General features: G+C 42.2%; 1 protein-coding gene across 1 annotated transcript in view; it reads right to left on the bottom strand.

The window, feature by feature from the left end:
- FLT1 (fms related receptor tyrosine kinase 1) overlaps window positions 1-26,603 on the bottom strand; it is a 171,397-nt gene that overhangs the window by 52,297 nt on the left and 92,497 nt on the right. The window contains exons 13-14 of the mRNA XM_026493054.4: window positions 23,995-24,303; window positions 19,163-19,309 (exon numbers count right to left, since the gene is read on the bottom strand). Of these exons, the coding sequence (XP_026348839.2) occupies window positions 19,163-19,309; window positions 23,995-24,303 (456 nt within the window). The remainder of the gene's footprint in view (window positions 1-19,162; window positions 19,310-23,994; window positions 24,304-26,603) is intronic.

The following is a 26,603-nucleotide window of genomic DNA, read 5'->3' as shown; positions in this document are numbered from 1 at the left end:
CACTGACGTGAATGTGCATTGAATGCTTGTTCCAGAATAGTGATAAAATAGGGCCTGGCCAGACTATAGGCTATATTTTGTTAAAATAGTTTGTATTCCCCCTGATTATCCAAGACCCTCAATAGACAAAATTTGAGAAATATTGGAAAGTATAAAGAAAATGTAAAATAAACCCACACTTTTTCCTCCCAGGTGTTTTCCCTTTATTCTTTTGAAAGTGGACTTTTTAACACGATTTGTTCATTCATACAATATTTTTGAGCTCTACCATGTGCTAGCCACTATTCCAGATCTGGTGATGTAATACTAAGCAAGACAAATGAATCCTTGCCTACAAAGGGCTTACATTCTCGTTTTGGAGAATTACAAATAAGTAGTTTCAAGGAACAAAGTCTGTGAAGAAACTAAACCAGGTTCAGAGGACCATGGGTCATGGAGGGTGCGTAAAGAAGGCTCTTTGAAGAGGCAACATCTGAGTGGAGACCTGAAAGATGGGGAAGCATGAACTATTTGAAGACTTGAAAGGTTAGGGAATGGCAACTATAAAGTCCCTGGGGCAGGAATGGGCTTTTTTAAGGAACAGTATGAAGACCACTGCAGACTTTAGTTAGCAAGCAGGAGAGAGGGGAGTTGGCTGGGCTCAATCATGTATATCCATAGGCCACGGTAAGGATTCAGGGTTTTATTCTAAGCACCAAAGAAAGCCACCGAAGGTTATATATAATTGCTCATAACCATAAACAACAGTATAATGAACATCTTTAGGCATAAGGGTTTTTCTGTATTTCAGATTAGTTGCCTAGGATAGATTTTCAGAGCAGATTGATTAGGGCAAAAGCTCTTGATTCTTACAACCACATTGCCTTCCAAAAAGATTATACTCATGAGTGGGTCTGCCAGCCAGGCTAAGAGACTAGTTTATGACTCTCTCGTCAGTCCTGAGCAGGGTCATCTAAAAAGTACAAAACACAAACCCTTGCTGATGTGATGGATGACTTGTCAGCCATTTTTATTTTCAAAGCACCCATTTTGAGGGGTTGACTGGAAAAGGTGAGTTGAGATTAAGGAGAAGTTTGAAATCCTGGCCGAGAGTTTCCATTCAGTGTAGAAGGAAAGAGGGGCTCACAAAAATTTTTGAGCAGGGAAACGACATAACGAAAGCAACGTTTAAGGAAGTTTAGTCTAGAATGAGCATGCAGGGTGGACTGAACGAGGCAAAAGTGGCCTCTGGAGGTCCAGCTCACCAGCTGTAATTCAGGCAAGGACTGCTGAGAATCCAAATGTGGTGGCAGGAAAGGAAGTAGAGAGGAAGAAACGCAAATGGATATTCTGTAGAAACAACCGACAGGGATTGCTGCCCTACTGGATGCAGGGATGGACAGAGCTGAGGGCAAGGTGGTTCTGATATTCTGAGCCCGGGTAACGGGGGAAAACAGACCCTCCCCGGTAATTTTGGCTAAATCATTTAATGTCTATGGGTCTGTTTCCCCAACTGTAAAATGAGAATAGTACCTGCTTTGCCTATTTTATGGGATTGTTATGAGGACCAACTGAGATAATTTGAACGAAAGCTCTGGAAAGCGCAAGATATGGCATACATGGCAATCGCAGAAAGTAAAAGCATGGCCGGAGGGCGGGTGGTCAAGGGCAATGAACGTTCATAGTAGCGGCTATCCTGCCACACACCATCATCTTCATTGCAGCCGACTTGACCCTCAACCAACTTTATATCACTCAAATCCCGGTTTAAGGCTGACACAATGAACAAATAAAGCCCAAGGCCTTGGATTTCACCCGAGGAGTCAGGGGTGTAGTCGTGAAGGTGAGCAGATCATGCCACGAGCTAACGTCACCTGACTCAGTTTCCTCTTTCCGTCACATGGACGAGGAGACGGAGTGAGAGGTTTTCCCGAGCCAACCAGCAACACTCTTCTTCCCGACTTGCTGTCACACTGCACTGTGACCAGTGGCACAGAGGTTGATGGGTCACCACCAGGAGGACACTCAGAATCCTCATCGGGCACTTGCTCATTGTCTGCTCTCACTATCTATTTCCCTTCTGTCAGACATAGGGCAGTTGCTACCATTATTATTCCCTCCAGACCTCAGATCTGTCCATACTTACTCAGAGTTGTGTGCCCTTGTTTCTTTTTAATGCCTTAGCTTGTTGCTACTCACTTTACAGGACCTGCTCCCTGTGATACACGTGCTGTTCTGCTGAGGAGCTCGTCTTCTACAAAGGGCTCTTTTCTTTAACTTTTTCATCGTGATTCATTGCAAACATTTAAAAGCGCAATAAAAATAGAACCCATGCACCCACCACGAAGGTAATCAGATGTCAACGTTTGGCCGTGTTTGCTCTTGACACGCCCCCTTTCTTTTATATGAATAAAATGGTAGATACTTTATCTCCTCCTTCTTCTCTGTCTAGCGGTATCACTGTCCTGAAGTTGCTGTGTCTCCTTCTCTGCATGTTTTTGTGCTTTTTCTACATTGATATGTACCTTTATAGAATATATATATGTTTTGTGGCTTTAAAAATTCTAATTAAATGGTGCCATGCAGCATATACCTTTTTTCAACTTTTCCTATTCAATGATGTTTTAATATTTATCCTTGTTGATACATGTCGATGGAGTTCATTTTCAACTCATGTTAAAAAAAACTCATTGTATAAAAAAATCCACTTCTCTATAAGATAGTTTTCACTCTTTCACTGTCGCAGAGGAGGCTGCAGTGTGTGTCTGACACAGCTCTGTGTCCGCAGTTACGCACATACCTTGTGCTGAGTTATACAGTGCACCGATTTGAACTCTACGAAGGATTGAAAAAATTGTCCTCCAAAATATACTGATTTATACTTTCACCAGCACTGAGTAAACAGTCCCCTTCGCCCATATACTTCCCCATACCTGGTGCTACCAGATGTTGTGATTGATGGCAAAATGATGGGCATTAAGATGGCATCTCACTGTGGGTTTAACTTACGTTTCTCTGATTACTAGTAAGGTGGACCACCTTTTTCCATTGTTGTCGGCCATGCAGGCTTCTTTCCCTGTGAGTTACCTCTCCATGTTCTCTGCCCATTTTTCTATTAGCCCATTTGTCTTTCCATCAGTGATTCTGGGATTCTCTATATGCTTTGGAAGCTGACCCTTTGTTGGTTAAATACGTTGCAAGTCCTCCCCCACGCTATGACTTTGTTTATTGTGAATTTTCAATACAAACGCTTTTAAAATTCTAATGTAGTCAAATTTATTAATGTTTTCCATTATCCTTTGTGCTTTTTGTGGCTTGTTTTTTTTTTTAAGATTTATTTATTTAGTTGAGAGAGCGAGAGCACAAGAGATAGCAGGGGAAGGGGCAGAGGCAGAGAGAGAAACCTCTAGCAGTCTGCAGCCGAGTGTGGAGTCCCATGTGGGGCTCGATCCTAGGACCCTGAGATCATGACCAGAGCAGAAATCACACCAGCTGCTTAACTGAGTCACCCAGGTGCCCCCGTTGCTTGTTTTAAAAAGATATTTCCAGGGCACCTGGGTGGTTATTTGGTTAAGTGTCTGCCTTTGGTTCAGGTCATGATCCCAGGGTCCTGGGATCGAGTCCCCTGTCAGGCTCCCTGCTCAACAGGGAGCCTGCTTCTCCCTCTCCCTTTGCCCCTTCCCGCTGCTCCTGCTCTCTCTCTCATATAAATAAATAAAATCTTAAAAAAAAAAAAGATGGTTTTCTACTCTGATTATATACTTTCTCCTAAAAAAAAATCTTTTAAAAAGATTTATTTAGAGATTTGCCTTTTTTCATTTAGGTCTTCAATCCATCTGGATTTTCTTTTAGGGAAGGGTGTGTGATGTGAGTTAAAAATCTTAATTTTTACTCTATAAATAACCAGTTATTCCAGCATCATTTATTGAATAATCTGTTCTTCTCCCACTGACTTATGCTGTCAGTTCTGTCAGATTCTAAGTTCCCGTATATTTGTGGTTCTGTTTTTAGGTTCCCTATTTGTTCACAATGACCCATTTATCCCACACAAGTTATGATTGCTTGATAATGCACCTTGATATTTGCAGTGGTGTGACCCCTTCTTCAAAATTGCCTTGGCCCTTTATAGGTCAATACGGATTTCAGGTTTAGCTTGTCAAATTCTGTGAGAAGCACTTGTTGGGATGTTGCTGGGAAGGTCATCAAATTATGTACTAATTTGGGGGAAATTTTCATATTTACTTTTAGGTTGAAACAAATGAAATTTTTAGTATTTCTGACCTGCAAAAATGGCTCCAAAATGGTTCCACTAACAATTATTCCCCGAGCCACCTGGGTAGCTCAGTCAGTTAAGCAGCTGATTCTTGATTTTGTCTCAGGTCACAATCTCAGGGTTGTGAGATCGAGCCCTGTGTTGGGTTCTGCACTAAGTACAGAGTCTGCTTGAGATTCTCTCTCTCCCTCTCCCTTTGCCTCTCGCCCACTCATTCGCACACTCTCTCTCTAATAAAAATAAATAAATAAAATCTTTAAAAAAAATATTCCCATCCAAGAATATCAACTATCTTTGAGTCATTTTGGTATTATTTTATGTCATTTGATAGTTTTTTTATTTTTCTCTTTAAATATCTTTTCAGTTATATTTACTCCTAGATATGTTATAATTTTGTCGTTATGTGAAATGGTATTGGGTTCTTTGAAGGGTCACCCTAGATGAATTTTGTTTCCCTTTCGGTGCTTATCATTAGAACTAACACGTAGAACTCACTGAGAAACGTGACGCTCTACTCTGTGTTGTTGAGATGAGATCATTTAATTGTAGGTCTGCTTGCTTGCTTCTAGAGGGAGCCCCTAAGTGATTTTCAACCACTAAAAACATAACAATTCCTGTCAAAACATGATTTATTTCCCTTTACTGAAAGAAGTTGTGTCAGATTGGACCAACAGGGCACAGAGCAAGATTTGCAAGTGTGGATGTCTTCAGGGGCCAGGCACATTACATAAATGAGCTGGGGATGAGATCATGGGAGGGAGACTGTGTCTCTGGAGTGCAGAAAGGCTGTCTCCCATCTGAAGGTGGAAGCATTAACTTAGCTCCAACCAACTGGAATTTGGGAATTTGAGTCCAGTGTTGTCTTCTGAGGGTTTTTGTTGTTGTTGCTTAATGTAGGTCTCATGCCCAGCATGGAGCCCAACACACGGCTTGAACTCATTACCCTGAGAGCGAGACCTGAGCTGAGATCAAGAGTCGGATGCTTAACCGACTGAGCCACCCAGGTGCCCTGTCTTCTGAGTTTTTTTTTTTAATTTAAATTCAATTATTTAACATATAACGTATTATTAGTTTCAGAGGTAGAGGTCAGTTTTTCATCAGTTGCATGTAACACCCAGTGCTCATTATATCACGTGCCCTCCTTAATGCCCATCCCCCAGTTACCCCAGCCCCCACCTCCTTCCCCTCCAGCAACCCTCAGTTTGTTTCCTATGATTAAGAGTCTCTTATGGTTTGTCTCCCTCTCTGATTTCGTCCTGTTTTATTTTTTCCTCTCTTCCCCTTTGATCCTCTGTTTTGTTTCTTAAATTCCACATGTGAGTGAGATCATATGATAATTGTCTTTCTCGGATTGACTTATTTTGCTTAGCATAATACTCTCTAGTTCCATCGACAGAAATCTGGATTTTTCATGTTGAAGCTTATGATTTCTAAATGTTGACAAGCAAATCACCTTACGTAAATTTGCTAACGGCCAATAGAAGCGTGCATGCTGGCTCTACCCAGCATAGATAGAACTTTGACTTAGAGGGTGTGTATGGGATGACACTATTATATTTAATGAAGCAAACACCTCCATGATCTAGGCCCCTGCCTACTTTTTTCCAGTTTCTGGCCCTGCTACATCCCTAAGTGTATCCTTGGTATGATCCACCCTTATCTATTGGCAGTTCACGATAAGCCTCCCCGACTTTGCCCGTTACGCTCTTGACCTGGCACTTGGTTAGCGTTCGCTTACTAATATTTAGCTCAAGGCAGATCCAGATGCTTTGGAAAACATCTGATGCTCTCGAGCCCCTTCTCTGTTACTCTCGCATCAGCTCGTGCATGCCTCTACTCCGACACTTCACACTTGGTAGTGCATTGGCTGCCTTTCTTCCTTGCCCGCTCCCCTGCCTTGTCCATTACCGAGCCCCAGTGTCTAGCACTGTGCCAACAGACAGCACACACTTCGCAACTGAGGAAATGGCCATATAAACCAAGACCGTGGAAAATGGAATTTAGGGGGCGAGGAAAGGAGGGAGCTCCGTAGCGTTTGCCATATGAAACTGAGTACGGTAGTAGTTAACTCTGACGCCCTACGTACCCAGTTCTCGCCAGTCTGTAAAGTTCTATGTCAGTTAATTTCATCATCTTAACATTCAAAGAGCTTTAGGTCCTGGAGCTTAGAAATGCAAACTCAGGTAGTTTCATGGGTCTGCTAAATCATCAGCCTCCAAGGCTTAACGAAAATTTTACGCGAAGTTGTTTTTGTAGGAACTTGCGCTTCAAGGAGATCTGGTGACGGCCTGGGTGTAAGAACTTGAAGCACTGCTCGCGTTGGCTGCCGAGGCAGTTTTAGATCAGAGTTTGTGATGATGCTGGTCTGCGTATTTATCTGTGGGATGCAGTCTACATTTTCAACATAGAAACACCCCCTTCCGTTTTTAGTATTTTCAAAATCAATTTTATTTCTTTCCATGATACCATAAGGTGAAGGACAATCTTGGCATTTTATACATAAGCACCACGTTGTCCAGAGAAAGGCATGAAATAGAACTTTAATCCAATTCACCACTGAGTAAATAAATCTGTGGATCTTGAAATTAACCTGTTTGACTAAATTAACGCATCCCATGTGTTTTCCTCCTGTTCCTTCCACAAAAATCTGACCTGTTGTGTCCTCAATTGGCCTGCTAGTCTGGCCAGTGACTCCTGTTTTGTGGCTCAGCTGAGTATCTGTACTTCGGACTCAGAGCACATGTCCATGCCATTTGGCCAAATTAATCGTCATCATCACAACTCTCTTCTCCAACTATCAGAGTCCAATTCAGATGACACCTCCTCCATGAAGCTTTCCCTGATCACTCCAATGAGAGGTGTCAATTTGTATCTCATGGAATTTTGTACCATTCACACTGCATACTTATGAACTGACTTGTACTTTAATGTATAAGTTTTCTAAAGCAAAGGACTAAGTTTTGCTCATTTTCGTTTTCTCTAGAATGTGACAAAATGTCTGGCTCATGGAATAGGTAGTTAATAGATGTTAGGTTTAAGAAAATCAAAAGTAAATTTTGGTATGATAGCGTTGGCTGTCCAACGAAACGATAAATTCTTTGAAGTTGGGACATGATATAGTTTCGATAAAGAGTGGCTATGAGGAATGATGTATACAGTGGTAGGTACACGGTAAGTTGTACCTACAGATTGATACCTCTTAAAGGAATTGATTAGCTAAGAGCTGTATCTGAACGAGGGACCAGGGGAGCCAAATATAGATTCAAGATGGCTAATGCAACCCAAGAAAACTAGAGCCTGGATGTCTGGTTAACATCCCACAAAGAACACAGAGGAGATTGTGTTTACCCAGCCAAACTTCAGAGGTTTGGACAACAACTATGGGGAAGAGAAATCCAAGTGTAGTAAGCTGCAAAGACTGACAAATTTGGGGAGTGAGCAATGGTGGACTCATTCAATGGCACTAAACATGCAAACGATTCCAGTGTTTTCAAAGGATCGCCAGTGGGCTGCTGCTTTCTCTGTTGTGAATTTTACCCTAAGGTCAAGTCACGTGGCAAAGCATTTGCAGATGTAAGAAAAAAAGTTGGCGAAGGGTGGAATAATTTGAGACATAGCGAGAAGCAGCCTTATAATAATGTGTTATGTTGGAAGAGAATTATGAGATGCTTAAAACACATGGTCTAAAGGAGATCTGATGGGCAATGTGGTCCCTGGTGAGACTGTTTGCTCTTTAGCCATGAAAAAGACAGAGAAGAGGAGCACTTAGAAAAGAATAGGACTGATGGGCGCCTGGGTGGCTTAGTCGTTTGAGCGTCTGACTCTTGATTTCGGCTCAGATCATGCTCTCAGGATTGTAAAATTGAGCGGGCGTCGGGCTCCATGCTGTGTGTGGAGCCTGCTTGGGATTCTCTCTCTCTCCCTCTCCTTCTGCCCTTCCTGCCCCCCCCCCCAAAAAAGAATGAGAACAGTGGTGGAAAATGCTGTATAATATTCCTCTTCCTGAAACCACTAAATAAAGGAAAAGCCATCAACAAAGGTCCTTTCATTCGGGACAATGTCTATTGCTTCACTAGCCTAATTTACAAAACTGGGTTATGAGAACAGAATGGTTTCCAAAAGCTGTCAAGAAATTGTAAACTGGTTGACTTGAAGGGGTTATAGTTGAAGTGAGCACCTTGAAACTGTGCCAAACACACATGTATTTCTAAACATTTAAAAATGAAAAGCATTCTTGTGCCCTTTCACTGTGAACTTTGCCGTGGTTCTAATGAAGTATTTCAAGATGATTCAGGCACTTAAAAATGTCAAGCGGTGCTAAGTCTATAGTTACACATGGTCGATAGCTAAGGTTTTGTAGTGAATATCTATAAACTGTAAACACACACATGTGCATGCACACACCCACGCACTCCTTCCTGCTTCACTACGCTCTTGTCTGGGTTCACATCTGCAGTAGCCCCTGCATGAGATTGGATGCATTTATCCTTCAGAACATAGCCAACCGTCCAAAGTGGCCTCTCTCTGTATAACGAAGAGGTGTTTCTACGCCCAGTATAGTATTAGTACTGCATTGTGTAGAGGTTAGACTCAAGGACTTGTTTTTCCATCTGCAGAAGAATAAATTATGGGAATGCATACCATATGAAAGTATACGGATGCTAAAAAGAACGAGGCAGAACGTTATGTACTGACATTGAAAGACCTCCAAGGTACACTGTGATCAAAGCAAGTCCTAAAACAAAACGCATAGCATGATCTCAACTCAAATGTATCTTAGAGATGCTGGCTTTGCCATGTAACCCCCCTCCTGGTCACTCACTATAATCCATGACCTTGTTGTGTTCATCAGAGCAGTTAGCCCTATCTGATGGTAGGCAATATGCTTACGGTTCTGTTTGTTCAATTTATTACCTGGACTTTTCCATTAGAATGTAAATTCAAGGTCCTGTCTGGTTCCAAGCACCGCCTGTATTGTTGGCACAGGGTTGGCTCAGTGAAGAGCTGTTGAATGAATGAACGACTGAATCCCATTTATTATTTGCCCCACATATATGTATCCCCCAATTTGTATATATGCACATATATAGGTAACAAAAATGGCAAATAGTTGACAAAATACAAATCAAGCAATCGGCATGTGTTAATTCTCCAGAAGGAGATTTTTCATAGCTGATGCTATTTTTGCACTATGCGATCTTTTACCATAAAAATGTATTCATGTATTCTTTAATTTTAAAAAAAGAGAGTTTTAAAAATGAAAGCATGTGGGCCTCTTGACCAGTGGCAAAGAGCCACCGAATAAAAAAAAATATATAGATAGATAGATGATAGATAGATAGATAGATGATAGATAGATATCTCCAAATACTTAAACATTTGTAAAACTTAATATTGAGCATACAATGATGAAATATTTTTGAAGAAAAGTAGATTTATACTTCACAACAATGTATAATTTTGGGTTAAAGCAAAACCAAAATCCATCCCATCAGAAGACTGGCCCCTATAGAGCGTGTGTGTGTGTGTGTGTGTGTGTGTGTGTGTGTGTGTGTTGGGGTACATGATGTATGTTTGCTGGGCTTTATTTTTCAGTGATGGCTGGTTTAATTATGATGGAGCTGAAAGAGATGACCCCTTACACGAATGTACACTCTAACTGTTCAAGGCTGCTTACTAGCGGAGATAATGCAAACATGAGGCACTTGAATGTGGGGTGGAGGAGGAATGAACTTTCTCAGTTTGACTTTATCAGCATTGATTCAGTCACGCAAGCCACAGCCAGCTCCACTGACTAGGTCATCTGCGAAGACATGTGTGTGCACCTTGAACTTAATTGGATCGGGAATCCCCAGCTGCATTGCCGAGCGTCACTGTAGGTCCTGGTTAAACTGTTTCAAGTTTGGACTTGGGGGGAAGAGGAGTTTCCAGTGCAAATTCTGGACACACGGAATAGGGAAACCTCATTTAATTGTTCTGCTAAGAGATGGAGGTACAGAATTATCTAAGGTAAAGTACGGCTTTTCCTTCTTTGGCCAGGCAGTCTTCGGTGTAAGCAGAAAACTGTAGATTGGGGATGGAGATGCCTCCCACTCTCAGCGCCCAGTGGCTGTTAGTTTTGGGGCTAGTGACTTTGGACAGGGTGCAGCCCTGAGATCTCTGGGGTGACTGCTGGGGGGTTCTACGGTCTCTCCTCGCCCATCACCCCCCCCCATATGTCTCTATTTCTCTTCTCTTTGTTTTTCTTCATTCCGCATTTTTTTGTTTTTTGTTTTTACCCCTCTGCTACTGGTCCCTCAAGCACTGGCTGCTCGGCAGACAAAACAGGTTGCTGATTTTGGCCATGCTCGAACTACAGTTCCGTGTGTTTCGAGAGGTGACCGAAAGAATCAAAAGATGAGGTTCATTCACAGTCAAAAGCTTTAATGGGTATGAGGTTTCTCTTTGAGGTGATGAGAAAGTTCTGAAACTAGACAGTGCTGATGGTTGCACAGCACTGTGAATGTACTTAGTGTCACTGAATTGTACCCGTTAATGATTAGTAATATTGATGTGTATTTTGCCATAATAAAAAGAAGGGAGAGGCTCTTTCTAAAGTGATGCTCACATTCTCCAGTTCTTCTCCATCTCTTATGGTCTAAATTTTTCATTTGAAAATTAAAAAGACTTTTTAAAAGGCACAAAACCGAACTTAAACAACCACAGGCGGCCCCGCTGTTTACGGGAGCGGGCTTGTGCTGCCTTCGTGCGTCTGATTCCCTCGGCTGGGTCTTGCTACGGCTCCCAGCTTTCAGGAGGCTTCTCTGGGCTGATGGGGATGCGGATGTGCTGGAAAGAGTGTCCAAGAAATTTTCTTTGGTCACAGCATTAGGATTGGACTAGCTACAACTTAAGGACGTACAAGACCTGGGTAAGCTGGACGTTGTCTCAGTAAAGAGATAGATTTGGGCATCACGACTGATTCTCCCTAAATAACTTCTAGTGATTTTCAATACAAAATGGGACTCTTTTGGATTATTTTACTTTTCTGGGTCTAAACCAGAGAGCTCTACGGGTGTACTCGTCAGTCTCACTGAACCAGCCCGACACTGACAAGTAACTGCAGAAGTCCTTAAAGTGACAGCCTCCGTTTCTTCACCATGCTGAGGCTGTGATCAAAGTCAGGGTTCCTCTTTCGTCTGGGGTTGGGCTTGTAGCTCTGAACTCTGGCAGTGCCGACCAAGGAAATGTTTTCCCTGCTGTTAGCTCACTGTCCTCTTTCCTTAATGCCACTCCTTTCTCCTCACCTTCTAAATGGAAGTTTATCCTTAGAAAAGAACTGAGTCTTGGTTCTGCAACGTGTTCAGAGGGTGCCCTATGCTTATATTGTTGTCGGGGCACAACTAAACCTTGAGAATTTGTTGGAAGATTCCGGCCAGGAAAAGGAGCTACCGGCATAGCCATGTGGGAAGCATGGCAGTTCTTGGTCAGGGTCCATGGACTCCCTTACCTTAAAGACACATATTGGAGAGAAAGGAGTGGTGAGAGCAACTGCTTAGCCAGTCGCAGGAGCGGACTGATGGGGCTCAGTGGAGGTGTTAAATGGAGCGGCCGGCTCGCCCTGCTGTGCACTGCCCTGTGCATACCGGGAATCTCGGACACGCTTTTCTGCAACACGTCTTCATTCATTATGCACCATAAGGTTGGATTTCATAAGAAAGAAAAGGCAATTACTCCTCAAGTCGTGCAAAAGATAATTGACATTTCTGAATTTTATTATTACCGAGAAATCAAGTGAAGCTGTGATTCTAACAGCCTGAGGGTGACAGGTAGATACTTTATTATCCCTAGGCATTAACAGCCTCATTCATTTCTCTCCTCTACCTTCTTCCAGAACTTTCCTAGATCTATGAAAACCACTTTACACTTCAGACGTCATTCTTGGTCCCCCAGGTACGAGGACAGCCGGTCCCTTCGATCTGGATATGCACTTATTGGTACAGATACTTGGTGTCAGTGATCTAGTGGTGACAGGGAAGCTGTCCCCTTCCGGTCATTAGATAAATAGCTTTAGTGACCAAGATCCAATTTAGGAAGGAATATTAATCAGAGTGTCAAATTGATTCTCTCCTGCTCCAGCCTCAGGCTATTTAAGAAGGAATTTGTTCTTTCTAGACTCTTTGTTGTTCCCGTTGTAGTGCTCTGATCTGGAAATATTCTGAAATGTTTTGCTGCCACAGAAATTCAGTTTAAGCAATAGTTTGCTGATGATTTCTCGGTTTAGGCAGTCTTTACTAGAACCGTCTCAGAGCGGCATTGTTTTCTATCCTCTTAAATATTTTCAGAGGAAAGTTTGTTACTTTTTCCGGCATTTTAATGACTTTTTCAGAAACCCATTTACTCTGCACAATCGCTTGGGATGTGGTTTGTGCTTGTATCGAAGCAAAACTAAGCTAGGCAGGCCTTGCCTATCTGCTCCGCACACCGGTGGCTCTGGCGTCCTTACAGTGTCATCAAGCCAGTGCCGATGGCCCCACCTGCATGCTGCTCCTCTCTGTCCCAGCTTTGGACATTCTTAGGGCCTCAGTGGAGAATCTGGGAAGCGTGTAAGGTAGAAAGACTTTCTGATCATTTTGGAGGAACTGCTGTTCCCTTGGGCAGGTGGCTGGAGAAGAAATGAAGACACCCAGGAGGTCATATGCTCTCCAAGGTGACTTCATACCATCGCTCCAAGTCTGTGTGCAAACCCTTTACATTTCCAACCCAAAGGAAATGGATGTTTCTTAGAGGCATTTGCTGTCCGTATACCCCGAAGAATCAAACCATGCCCAAAGCAGCCACTGGCCAGTGGAATTCATCTCCAACTTGCTCTTGGTCCTTCCGTATTACATTTTTCTTTCCTATCCAGTCCTTGAGATTCTACTCACTTTAGCTGATCAATTCTCTCTTCACCTGTCTCTTCAAAGTAAACGCATCTCAAACTACCTTTCTCTTCGACACTCTGCACTCTAGCAGCCCCTCCTAATAGTTCCGAGTGGTTTCTTTCCTCAGTTCGAATTTGGAAGTTCCCTTGCTTTCATCACTTCCGGCACATTTTCTCTTATTTCCTCTTTATTTCTCTTCCATTCTGCATATTCAATGAACAAGGAATAATTGAGCATCTGTTGTATGCGTAGCATTCTAGTAGGAAAACTGAAGCAGAGAGGATGTCTTTTTTCAATTAACTAATGTATTCGAGATGTTTTAATCCGTGATGGAGACATATTTTCTACTTGTCCCATTTATTAATTCACCTTATCCCATTTTTAGACTCATTAACTCTGTTGCCCAACTGGCACGATGAGAGTGAAAAAGGACACACATTGTTGTGGCTTGAAGATGTCGTGTTCATTTAAACACCTACACAAACTAATTACTTTCGATATTTCGTTTTTCAGATTTTAGCTTTCTCATTCACTGCTGTGTCGGCAGAGCCCACACAGCACAAGACACAAAGTACCACCTTATAAATGTTTGTTGAATGAGCAAAAGCGTGTTGAGCTGCTATGGAATAAAGTCTGGACCTCTTAAAATGTAAAAGTAACTGGATTTGGGTTCAAAATCATTTTTAACTTCATACAGGGCATGCCTGCTTTTATTTAATTTATTTATTTTATTTCAAAGTCATCTCTATACCCAAGGTGGGGCTGGAACCCCACAGCCCCAAGATCAAGAGTCTCATGCCCCACCCACCCAGCCAGATGCCCTGTGGGCCTGCTTTAAAAAAAATGCCTTAAATATTTTTAATATGATTTAAATTTTTAACATTATAAACTGTAGTCTTCGGGAAGCTTAAGCTTTAAGGATTAGAAATGAGGGGGCGCCTGGGTGGCACAGCGGTTAAGCGTCTGCCTTCGGCTCAGGGCGTGATCCCGGCGTTATGGGATCAAGTCCCGCATCAGGCTCCTCTGCTATGAGCCTGCTTCTTCCTCTCCCACTCCCCCTGCTTGTGTTCCCTCTCTCGCTGGCTGTCTATCTCTGTCGAATAAATAAGGATTAGAAATGAGATAATATCCATTGTTTTAAAAATATGCTTGTTAACGCCCGTGAGGTCATTTAAAAGTGGTGCTTATGGGGCACCTGGGTGGCTCCTTCGGTTAAGCCACTGACTCTTGATCTCAGCTCAGGTCTTGATCTCAGGCTCCTGAGTTCAAGCACAATGTTGGGCTCCATGCTGGGCATGGAGCCTAGTTAAAAAAAAAAAACCCAAAAAACGTGGTGCTTATATGTTCCCGGGAGCGATGTGCACCAGCGGGTGCAGCCAGCGGTCAGCCCCCATGCTCCATGTGCCGAGGGTGGGCTCCAGACTCAGCCTCTGCCCGTCTTAGCTTGGCACAGGGTCTTTGACCCCGTTGTTCCTGCTGCGTCTACGCTTCCTCATTCTTTGCTTTGTAAAACAGGCATCATAATTTAGCAAACCTCATGGGATTGTTATGATGAGTAAGTGATGCGCTTAGAACAGGATGTAGCACCTCGTTCAGCACTTGTTAAACTAGACCCATGAAACGCCATCTAACACCAGTAGCTACCTCTGATGACAGGTGCACAAAGTAAACGAGATATTTGTAAATCTCACACAGTGCCTTGGTTCCTGGTGAGTGCTCAGTACATTTTTATTTTTTTAATAAAGAAGACCTATTAAGATATTATATCTATCTTCAAAGGTTTTCAGAACAAGCCTACATAAAACGAGGGGATAAGTGACACATTCTATCACATGAATTGTAAATAAACCAGACATCAAAGGAAGGGAAGAGTGGTCATGTAGAGGAATGTGAAAGAAGGATCCCTAGTGGAGGGAGCCTCTGTGGTCCCCTGGCCGGGAAGTAAAGACTGTCCTGTCCAGGGGTGGCGGGAGGAAATGGCAATCAGAGAGGCAGGGTGGCGTCGCGGAGGCCCCCCAAAGCCTGCAGGTGTGCAGTGGGCGGGAAGGGAGGGCCGCTCAGTGCATGGGGGGCCCACTGGTTTACAGGGGGTGCCCTGCAGGAGACTGTCCCCTGCGCACATGCTTTCCTGGGCCTGAGTGCGTAGCCTCCCTTTTGTTCCTGCGGATGCCCTTTGGCCCAAGAAAGCACTACTCAGCTTTCGTAAGGCTTTCTTGAAACTGCATTTCTTCCCTAGAATGGCTGTGCCTCACCGAAGGGCTTCCTGAAAGGAAATGAGGAGGGAGGAGAAAAGCTCTCCGTAAGGTCTTTCAGCAGGCATTTTACGGCCACTTGTCCCGAGCATGAGCTCTCACGTGTGCCCCGCTTCCTCTCTCCTATTTTCTTTGGAATAGGGTAAGTTGTCATTAACAAATGGCAGTGATGATGGGCCAGATCCTATCCAAGACCCAAGGCCGCTAAAACCCTCTCAGTGTATCATGTTTTTTTTGAGTTGCCATGCGTCACAGTTCTTTAAGGGACATGCAGTTTATTCTCTGGATTTTTAAGCTTTAAATAATTAGCTTACTCAATTTTAAACCATTTATTTATTTAATTCTCTATTTTATATTTGTAAATGTTATATATTTATAATGATATATTTCATTAAATTTATTTAATTCTATATTTTGTATTTGTAAAGATACCTCATTCAATATATATTTAATTATTAATTATTTAAACTTTATTTAAAATTTATTCTCAGTATGGCTTTCCAAAGGCTTAGTTTAAAATGGACTGGTTTTCAGTATTTTCCAGGCTGTGATCTTGATGTCTTTCCGGTTCAGCTTCGGAATAACCAATGAGTCAAGTATTGACTTACAGGTTACCTGTAATCTTTAACCATAGATTTGTAAAAAAAAAAAACCCAAAAAACAAAAAACCCTAAAATAACTGGTATTTTTGACGATGTCTCCATGCGCTAACACAGGGCCATAGAGCCCTATCGTATTGGCTGCTGAATTTGCTGCCTTAAATTGGAAATCTTATATATGAAAATTTATAAATATTGTTTACATGTAAGAGATTATCTCCAGAAAATTAAGAAATTCTTTTCCAAAAGGCTATAACAGTTTTAAGGAGTGGACAAAGGGAGAGAAAATGGATGACTTAGTACAGTTGAACTCCATAAATGCCAACAGTAGCATAATGGAATGATATTTATGAAAGATTTTATGTAAGAATTCATATAAGACTCATTTTAGATATTCTTCTCTTGGCCCTCTGAAGATCAAAGAAAGTTAGGAGGAAGATATCTTTATTGGATTTAGAAGTGTTTGACATTTGAGCTGAATTATTAATTAACCTTCCAACAAATTCTGACAACTCATTGGCCAATTTCTATGTAAATGAGGTGGGTCAGAAGGTAGCATTTACTCAGCCATAACTAGAGGCAAGCTTAGTGATATTAACTCATTTATACCTTTCCACATCCTTGTGTGGTCAGTATTCTCCCAATTTTATAAATAAGGAAACAGAGGCTCAGAGAAGAAGGATAAGTGAGTTGCCCAAATTCCCTGACCCATGAGGGCAATGCTAGGACTCAATCCCTCCCTCTACCTCATAATCTTTTTCCATTTGTAGTAATTGCCTTGGCATACCCTCTTGCCTTGTCTACCTTCGAGGCCCAGAATGGCCATGAGCTTTCGAAATTGGTTCAAGTCAAATTCTTTAACCCACATCCACAGTATGAAAACTGAACACAAGCCAAATTTACTTCTTTCAAAGAACCCAACAACTTACATTAATATTTCATAAAATGTATTTTGTGATCAAGTTATTTGGGAGAATATTTTAAAGCAATTTACCGGATTTCTTTAATATAGGGCATCTTGGGGTCTTTAATATACTAATGTGAACTCTGAATCTCTAAAGGGAGGATGTTACAGGTACTGTTTCACAAACTGTTTTATTTTTTTACTCATGTAGTCATCTTTTTGTTTTGGTAGAATCCCTCAGGGATTTATTTTCTATGAAACTACCTATCTTAATAGTGTGTCATCTTGGGCTAATCATTCTACCTCATTGGGCCTAAATTTTCTATCCTACCAATGGGACTGAAGATATTCCAAAGATCCCTTTAGCTTCAAAAGTTCTATGATATAGCTTCCCCAACCACCCCTAGGTCCAGGCATTCGTGCTACCAGATGAACTTGCTAAGGATAGAAAAAGATTTTCTGAAAAACTTTCGTTCGTTCGTTCATTCATTCATTCATGAAACATTGACTGATTCATTCATTCATTCATTCATTCATTCATGAAACATTGACTGATTGCCAAGCACTATGCCAGGTTCTGAGGCTAAAAGGAGAAATTAGATACAAATAGGATAAGGATATACTGTCTGCCCTCAGGATGAAGCATGATATCATGTAGGAAGAGAGCGTACACATGAACTAATGATACAGTACAGAAAGAGAGCGGCGGAAATATGCGCGGAAAAGACACAGATGAACTGATGATTCTGAATCAAGTCGATAAGAGAGAAGAGAAACATTTATAAATAATAAAGATCCCTGGAGGGCCTGCCCCCTCATTGCAGGGGTTGAGTAAGGCTTCCTGGGGGGAAGAACACCCAATCTTGGTCTTAAAAGGACAGGCAGGGGTTAGATGAACGGAAGGTACTCCAGGCAGAGGGGACACAAGAACAAAAGAAGCAGAGCAGCTGAAGCAGCGTAATGTGTGCAGTAATCTACAAGAGTTTGGCAACTGCTAGAATATAAGGGTCAAGGCAGGGGAGGGTAAGTATGGAGTCGGAGAAATAGTTGTTGAGGGCCTTCTCTGTCCGATGCCTGAACTTGGTCCTGGGATAGAGAGCCAGTGGAAGGCTTGAAACGGGGAAGTGACGTGTTCACAGCTGCATCTTAGCCAGCTGTGCGGAAAATAAGACTCCAAGAGAGAAAAAAGAGGTGGAGAGATCAGTCAGGGGGTGTTCAGAGGCCGGATAATGGGCACCTGAACCCAGAGAGCGACAACGGGAGAGCGGAGGGAAGGATGGACTGGAGAAATATTTCATATTTAGTAGACATAACCTGCTCAGCCCGCTGATGGATTAGAGAAGGACGGAGGGGAGGTCATCAGCTTCTGGTTTGGATGATGGAGTGAATGATGTCAGAATAAGAGGAGACGCTGCTTGATGGAGAAAAACGATGTGATGTGGTTAGTTTGGGAGCAGCTTAGGTTAGGCATTTCTAAGACATCTTAAAATTAGAAATCTTATGCCACCACCCCTTGCTGTGCATCACATTCCAACGGAGATTTCGTTTTGCGTAGGGAACTCACATTCGAGGACCATTCCGTAGTGCTAGTCATTTGATTTCGGTTGCCGGGCTATTGCAAGTAAATGGCAATTTGATTTTTCATGTAAATGGAATTACTAAGCAAAATTATAAGTAAGTTCATCTTTAACAACAAAATTATGAGGCAGGCAACAGACAGCGTTGCTACTTAAACTGATTTAAGTCTAGTTGTTCTTAAATACATTTTTTCTTGAAAGAAAATTAACATGTGACCATTAGTTTCAGGTTTTTTTTTTTTTTACCAGTATTCTATCATTTAAAATATCCTTCTTTGTACCAAATCATTAAAATTGATAATAAGTGCATTAGAAAGATTATAAAACTACTCTGAACTTCCGATCTATACCAGCTGTTCAAAGCTCTTCACCTCAAGCCAAGAAACGAAGTCCTCCCTTTCCCTGTTGTCAAGGTGACGGACACATTTCTAAGGCACCCTTGCCACGTCTTTATGAATGCACCATTTAAAACAGATTCGGTATGGATCTTTCGACACGGTTCGGAACATGGGATGCCTAAGAACGGGCTCCAACGTTGCTCACTTAAAGCTGCTCACAGCGTTAGCAGAGCTCTACTGGCAAGAGGCTCTAGGGGTATGGGAAGGAGGTGAGAGGCACGTGAAGGGAAGAAGGGAATGAAGAGAAAGTGAATTCAGGGGAAACAGAATCTCTTACCGGGTTCTTGTTGTATTTTGCGGTGGTTTTTAAACCAGGTTATCCGCGGCTCGGGAACACCAGTGGCGCGGCAGTCTAACGTGGTGGAGCTGCTGATGGCCACGGCGTGGTCACTGAGGTTGCGCAGGAGGCGTGGCGCTTCCTGATCTAGTGAACAAAGAGAGGGGCTGTTATTACACATCAGTTGTATTCCTTTGTTATAGACGCGCATCCGCACTTCAGAGAAACGAACAGCAGAGCTCCACCATAAGTTTGCATTCGTATTTGGTTTTGTCAAATTTCAATTTGCTAGAACGCAGAGTAAAATCGAGGACAAAATTCCGTAGGATTCAGTTCCACGGGTTTCGCCTGGCCCACTAGTTTTCTCCCTTTCCGTGACAGCAGCTTTTCTGAAACCTACGGATTTTGCATGCTATCCGAGGAACAAAAAAAGGAAAACCACAATTTTGGATAGAGGCTTATGATGAATTTTTACATAAAGGTATCATCTTACAGCGATGAGCTGATGCAATTTTGCACGTACTTTTATTGATGTGTTTGTGAGGGCATGTCTGTGTTACTCAGCTGTCAGTAACCTAAAATGTTAGGCAGCAGACCAAACAGGAGAATTTCTTGAACTTTGAAAGCTTTATTGATTATTTCCTTCCTCCATCCCTTCCCCAGTGCAAGCAACCAAAGGACTAATTCAAGAGGCAGAGGCGTGGGCTTGTAGTTTTTGCACTATATAATAGTACAAATATTGTATTTTATATTATTTTCTCTTAAAACATACAAATATGATACAATACAATTTATTTTAATAAAATGCCAACCGATATAGTACAACACAATGAATTTAATACATTAGGGTGCAATACATTACAACATTAAATCCCACATTGGAACAGCAGTACCCCCAAGGCCCCAGCGAGCACAGTGTCTCTATAGAATGAAGTAGTCAGTCCTGCTGATATGTATACATTCTAGTTAGGCAAGTGCTGGATTGGTAGCTCAATCTTCCAAGGTAAAAGAATAAAGAGAACTCCTAACATCTTTCCCACCCTCCCAAGTCGTCCTCTTCACCCCCTCTTGTTGCAAAGCCTGGAACAGAAATCAAAAGGGTTTTGGCGTGACTTACACATTCTGCGCCCCTGGCTTCAATTAGACAGTCTGTGCTGTCTCTGACCATTTTGGATTTCCTCATCTTATTGTACTAACACTGTGAAAGCAGCTTAGGAGTGATTACAAGGCTGTAAGAGGTGACACACTGCAGTAGCTTTGACTCGGTGTCCCTGCAGGAGGCTGCCGACGCCCCAAACATTTCTCTTTTTATTCCTGCAGAGAAACTCTCAGGATTAGCATTCACTCAAGCAATTTTAGAAATCTCAGGTTATAAAGTATATTATCATATCACTTTTACAGCATGCTGACAGGGCGACTCTGTTCGGAGGAACAGCTTTCTCATAGAATTTTGATTTCCAAAGTTTATCACTACTTCTTTCCTCATTTTATACAAAATGGAAGGGGAAGGCTAAAAAGAGCGTTGAAAGGAGAGCCCTGATTTAGAAAGTCTTCAAACTTAGTGTGGAATGAGTGATCACAACAGCCCTTTTGCTTTCTGTCAGTGTATCTTTCTAGTCGCTTCCGCCGCCCCAGGCAGAATCATTTCAACATTTCTGCGTTTGCATTCTCTGCAGTCTGTCAAATGGTCTTTGCTAATTGCAAATGCAGCCAGGTATCAAAATCTTCAATTCTGGTAACTTTTTACAAGCTTGATTGTTACAGTTTTGACATTTTTACACAGTGAAGACTCCAGACATATCAGTGAAACATGACAAGATAATGAAGAACAGTGTGATATTACTATCCGGTGTCTATTACAATGGCCAGCCAAATTGGACATATCTCATTTAAAACTCAGACACAGTTCATGGAGTTATATTTAATAGCTTCCCCTACCACATTGACTATTTCCCATGTGCTAAATATGATAAAATGATCTATCATTGCCCATAGACCTTATTAGAAAAAGGAAGCCTGACTATAGGGCCTGCAACACCCACATTATTTTCAAAGCTACAAACTATAGCATCATCAACAGAGACAGCATTTGAGGTCCCTGGCAGGTGCACTGGAAAACACTTACATGAAAGAGAAGAGTTTATTTTAACGGAAATGTCATGAGAACTCCCAAAGGCCCTATCTGCACTAGACAAACTTCAGACAAGAAAGCAGCAAAAAGGCTGCAGAATAAACATAGGACTCTCAATTAAACACAAAATTCATATAGACATGTCTGAAACACACAGTATTATATTTTTCCTTGTACCCATTTCTGAAAAAAAAAAAAAAGCTCTCCTCCGTGAACAATCTCATTTTTGACTAGTTTCTAAATGACCGATCAGTCAAGGAATCATTTTGTCAATTCCCCTTTATGCTTTATAATCTGTTCTGACATTTTAGGTAAGAATGGTACATCAAACCCTGATTATTGACCCTAAGTGATTTCATGGAACTAGGTAGCTGCTTTCCAAAACTTAACAAAGTGGAGCTGATCCCTTCAAACGGAGAAAATCGGAATTAACAGAATATTTCTGCTGGTTATTGATAGCCAAAGATAGCTCCCCGCCAGGTTCTTCTTTTAGCTCTTAGTGTTATGGTCCCAGAGATCTGCCAGGTCTCATAATTACACGGTTTTTCTTCTTCACTTGGACTGGGAGACGGAGGAACCAGCCTCATGCCCTCAGGTCCAACTCATCATTCTCCATATTAGGCTCTTCTTTCTTTCTCTTTTCTCCTATCATCCTCCCCTTCCTTCATACCCCAAAGAGGGACCACTGCAAAATAGAACCCACCCAATCGATTTGTCTCCTTGAAACTCTCTGGAAGGATGAATTACACAGCGAACAATTAATTACTCTGTGGAATTCTGCAAATCATCTCTGGGAAGTACTTAAAATCCTCTCCTGTAAATACGAACACCCTTGCCCTCCCCGCCAATATCGCAGTGGCAGTTTTAAGGGGGAAGGACACGACAGCTTTTGTGTGGCTGCTTCACCATTTTTTCAGAAGCAATCCCGCAAGCATCCCAGTTGCTTTTGCAGCTCTAGTAAAAATGGAGTCCCCACGATCCGTGGTACTAAGGCATTGTTTCCTGAAGGAACACGTGGACTTAGAATGAACAAAGACGCCAGGCCAAAGAGCCATAGGTAAAAATTTCAAGATACAATTGATTATTCTTTCCTCTGGGCTGACAACTTCCAGGTTGCTAATTGTTTTCAGAGCATTGGGGGCTCCATAAAACTGGCATTCTGGGGAAATGCTATTGTTTACTCTTTCACACTTGACAAAAGCAATTCCCACGTGAAAGACGAGTTTAGCCGTGGGACAGGGTCTGTTACCTAAAGGAGGAAGCAGTCTGGTGAGTTCCCAAGCCTGCAAAGTTGTCATATTTCATCTTCTATTGAGCTGTTGGGCTGCCCAGCCACTGTGCTCTCAGCCACGGCTATTTTGGTCACTGTGGCTTGTTTTCCAATAGTTCACGCAAGGCACATACGATGATCAATCATAAATGAAAACAACAGAACAATGCATAGCAAACTGGTGAAAAAGTCACTTTCCCCTCAAACGCGAGCTTAGAGAGGAGATTTCCATCTCTCCTAACTGAAAAACAGTGTGTATTTTTTAATGGCTCGGAATTCTGCTTCTGTGGTTTTGCCATTTCTTAATCCCCATAAAAATCCTATTAACATTTGCATATGGGGAGAGTGGCCTTTTTTTTAATGGGCAAATCTTAGATTTCCATTTAGAAGAATGCATTCAACCTTCGGTCACAAGAGCCTTGATTTCCTTGATAAACTGATCGTGATATGTCTTTGAATGCCGTCAATTAGATAGGAGAGAGCTCTTTAAAAGAATAACCAGGGGACTAATCTAAGGAAGACGAAGGCAGGATGCAGATTTTTTCAGATGCGGTCAGTAGGCGTGTGGTCCAACAGAGGCAGTGAGGGGGAAGCCTGCACTGCTAGTCAGCGGGCCAGCCAGAGTGCACAGAGGGAGGACGTGGCCTTGACCTGGGCGGGCATTCTGAATTCACACTGTGATAAAGCTTTCATACCTCTGGGTTACACCGACGTCTTGCACTCCTGGGGCCCATTTTAGAAGCTCCAGTTTAAGATTAATGTGCTTAATGTAAAAAAAAAAAAAAAGCATTTTCAAATAAATAAGCATTATCACTTGCTATCCAGGTGCTATGTACAAATTGAGAGCGGACGAAATAGTACAACATAAAACCAGGCAGAGGTCCGATAAGAGTCTCGAATTCAACTGTACTCGTTCTGAGCTGGAAAATTAACTTATTCATGTCCGTCTTTGGCAGAAACCAGCATTTGTTTAAATTATTCACTTTGCGTAGCTTCGAAACTTAGAAATACAAAGAGGTTGGCATCAAAGTGGGAGGAAAGGATCAGTCCCAAGTTGTTGTCTATCAATCAGGCAGGAGAAGACAGCAAAGAGCAAAAAAAACCAGAAAATGCACTGCAGGGATCGTCCAAATCCAAAGGCGCACCAAGTCGGCCCCAGAGAGCAGAGCCCTCAGCCCGAGTGGGGGGCGCAGAGCTGGGGCCTTGGGAGCTCATTATCACTCCTGTCATCTCCAAACTCATTTTGGGAGGAGCGTCTCCTCTGAGCCGGAAAGTTAGCAACAGTGACAATAAATCAAGATGATATGAGACAACTGTTACTTTTTTAATGAGTCCTTTAATGTTTTACATTATTTTGTGTGGTACAATCATTCCTTGTGCTTTTAAATTTGGAGATCCGAGAGAAAACAGCCTTTTTGTTGCAGTGCTCACCTCTAATTGTAACTTCTTTCTTCTGAAGGATTTCTTCCCCTGTGTATATGTTCCTGGCTCTGCAGGCGTACGTGCCTGAATCTTCCAGGGAAACGTTCTTGATGGTGACATTGAGGGTGACGGAGTACTCTTTAGTGATGGCCATTTTTTGCTTGCTGATGCTGTGATGCATTGTTCGGTTTTTAACTGTCCGCAGCAAAATCCAAGTAATGTCTCTGTATAAGAACTTGTTAACTGTGCAAGACAGTTTCAGGTCCTCTCCTTCTGTGGGCATTTTTTCCAAGTTAACATGAAATCCATTTGGCACATCTATAAAACAAGAATAAAGAACTTCAGTTGATAGAAAAATCAGTGTCTCCTCTGGAGATCATCATAGAATCGTTCCAACACAAATTCTCTCAGCGTCAGCATTAAAAGGGTGAATATTTATCTTTTCATGTTAGGGGAACTGATCAAACCCAGGTAGGAACCAACTAAGTTCGTTCCCTCAGAAGCGAGGCAGCAGGTGCAAAACAGGCTGGTTATTAGGGTGGTACATTTTCCCTGTTTGCCCCCAGTTGCTTTTTCAAAGTGGAATTTGTTTTACATCTTGGGGTGATAGCCACATTTCCCGTTTCTGTAATACATCTAGAACTTCTGGTGGGTGAGTGGGCGAAATAGGGAAGTCCTAAAAGAGCGATCTGTACTAAAAACCAAGGATGGTGTTGTGGTCAGACTTATCCAGAATAAGTTGTGGCCAGGTGAGAGGAGAAAGTCCCAGGTACATGGTAGGAGACTTCAGTCCTGCCAGTCAGTACCACTTTAATCCTAAACTTTTCCAGTAAAAAAACCCAACCAATTTCCCTAGTTTCCAACAAAGGGATGGAGAATACCCCCTCCCACTGCTGTGCCATCACCTTGCCTGCTCTCGGCGGGCACGGTGGGCACAGAAGAGCCATGTTCCCTGCTCAGGTCCTCTTTCATGGTGCTCATTCTACTCAGACATAAAAGAACAAAATGCAACTAACCAATCTGGAAGAGTTGCCTGATTTCAGAAGTGGGGACAATGGGGGAGGTGGAAAATAATTTTTAAAAAATCACATTTCCTCTTAAATACATAGTGAAGTTTTTCGGAAAGTGAATGTACCATTAAAAGCCATTTCCCTCCTGTCAATCCCCAGCTAACCTTCGTCTCCATCTCCAGCAACACCTCGTGAGGTCTCCTCTCCAGCTTTCTTACCCTGAACTGTCACTTAGCTTTTGCGCTCAGAGTTCCCTAGTCTCACTTCAGACTATTTCCCCAGAGGATTAAAAAAAAAAAAAAATCATTGGTTACTGGCCCCGAATTGACCTGCTCCCAAAACCCTCCCATTGCTTGTTACTTAGTGGCGTATCTGTATTTGAGCAAAGAATTTGGGCCAACATTTTACAAAGTACTTTGAAGATGAAAAGCACTATGTTCTGCTATTATTATTATTATCCGTTGCACACAAAGCTATAAAGAAACCTTTAAACCTTAAGGGGACAATAGTCCAAAATTAGATATCATATCAACTCTTTCCTAAATCTGACTTTGCTTGTTTTTCTGATTTTTCTGGGCTTTGGCTGTATTATAAAGTGTCACGTCTGAAGAAATGCCAAAGTATTCATTTGAAACCTGGGAGCAGGGGGTAGCAGTGGCTTATGAAGCTGTCAGTGGCTCAGAGAGAGGAGACCAGCAGAGGTTTTCCTGCTTTTAAAATGAATATCTAAGAATGTGCCAGAAGATGCAGAAGCAGCTGACAGTCATTTTTAACATAACAATAAGGTGTCAGAAATAGCCCCTCTAATTCAGCATCTTTTTATATTTGGGACACTTTCCAAGCCTGCGGAGTAAAGCATCAGCCACCAACTTTTACACGGATAGCAGAGGTCCTGTGCACTGACCGAAGTCAAATCATTTCTTCAAAGACCGTACATAGGCTTTCCATTTATCCCGAGGTCCAGTCCTGGTGGTCAGAACCCAAGCGAGCCTAAGTAACGCCATTGGGATCATGCAGAGTTTCCATTTACTTTAGTGATTTGAAACTTCCTGTGGAAATAGCTCACAGGTTTCCTGATGGAAGATTTTGTTTATCTTTGCCAAGCACCACCAGGAATCTCAAAATAAAATGCATTTAGTGACACTGGGAAACCAGGGAGATAAGGCAGTGCTGTTCCTGTTTCACCCTCAGTAATTGCTAACACACCCATAGTCATGCAGAGTGCCAGCAAACAGCAAAAACACACACATTGGGAAAGAAAAGGTCCAACTGGGTTTTGAGGTCTGCTTCTCATACGCGGGACACTGTTAGTGAAGTTAACTGGATTCGTGTTACCAGACAGCCTCTTAGAAATGATTGTCCATTTCTTAGGATAACTCCTTTGGCCTTCTCTTTTGAGCCATAGAAGATGATAAATAAAATGTCCTAACACTAGTTAATGAATCCAGAGGGATTTTTCCTTTTAATTCATGTGGTTTTTTGTTTTGTTTTGTTTTGTTTTTTTTTAGCCTGAGTACAAAAACAGACCCAAAGAATTGTCTTCCAACGAAGTGTTAAGAAATCTTCCCACACTTAAGTATCTGTTGCAGATTTAGCACGATCCTCGTC

Source organism: Ursus arctos, unplaced genomic scaffold (genome assembly GCF_023065955.2).
Source record: "Ursus arctos isolate Adak ecotype North America unplaced genomic scaffold, UrsArc2.0 scaffold_10, whole genome shotgun sequence".
Taxonomy (NCBI): domain Eukaryota; kingdom Metazoa; phylum Chordata; class Mammalia; order Carnivora; family Ursidae; genus Ursus; species Ursus arctos.
The sequence above is the reverse complement of the archived record's forward strand: the minus strand, read 5'-3'. Positions and strand labels throughout refer to the sequence as shown.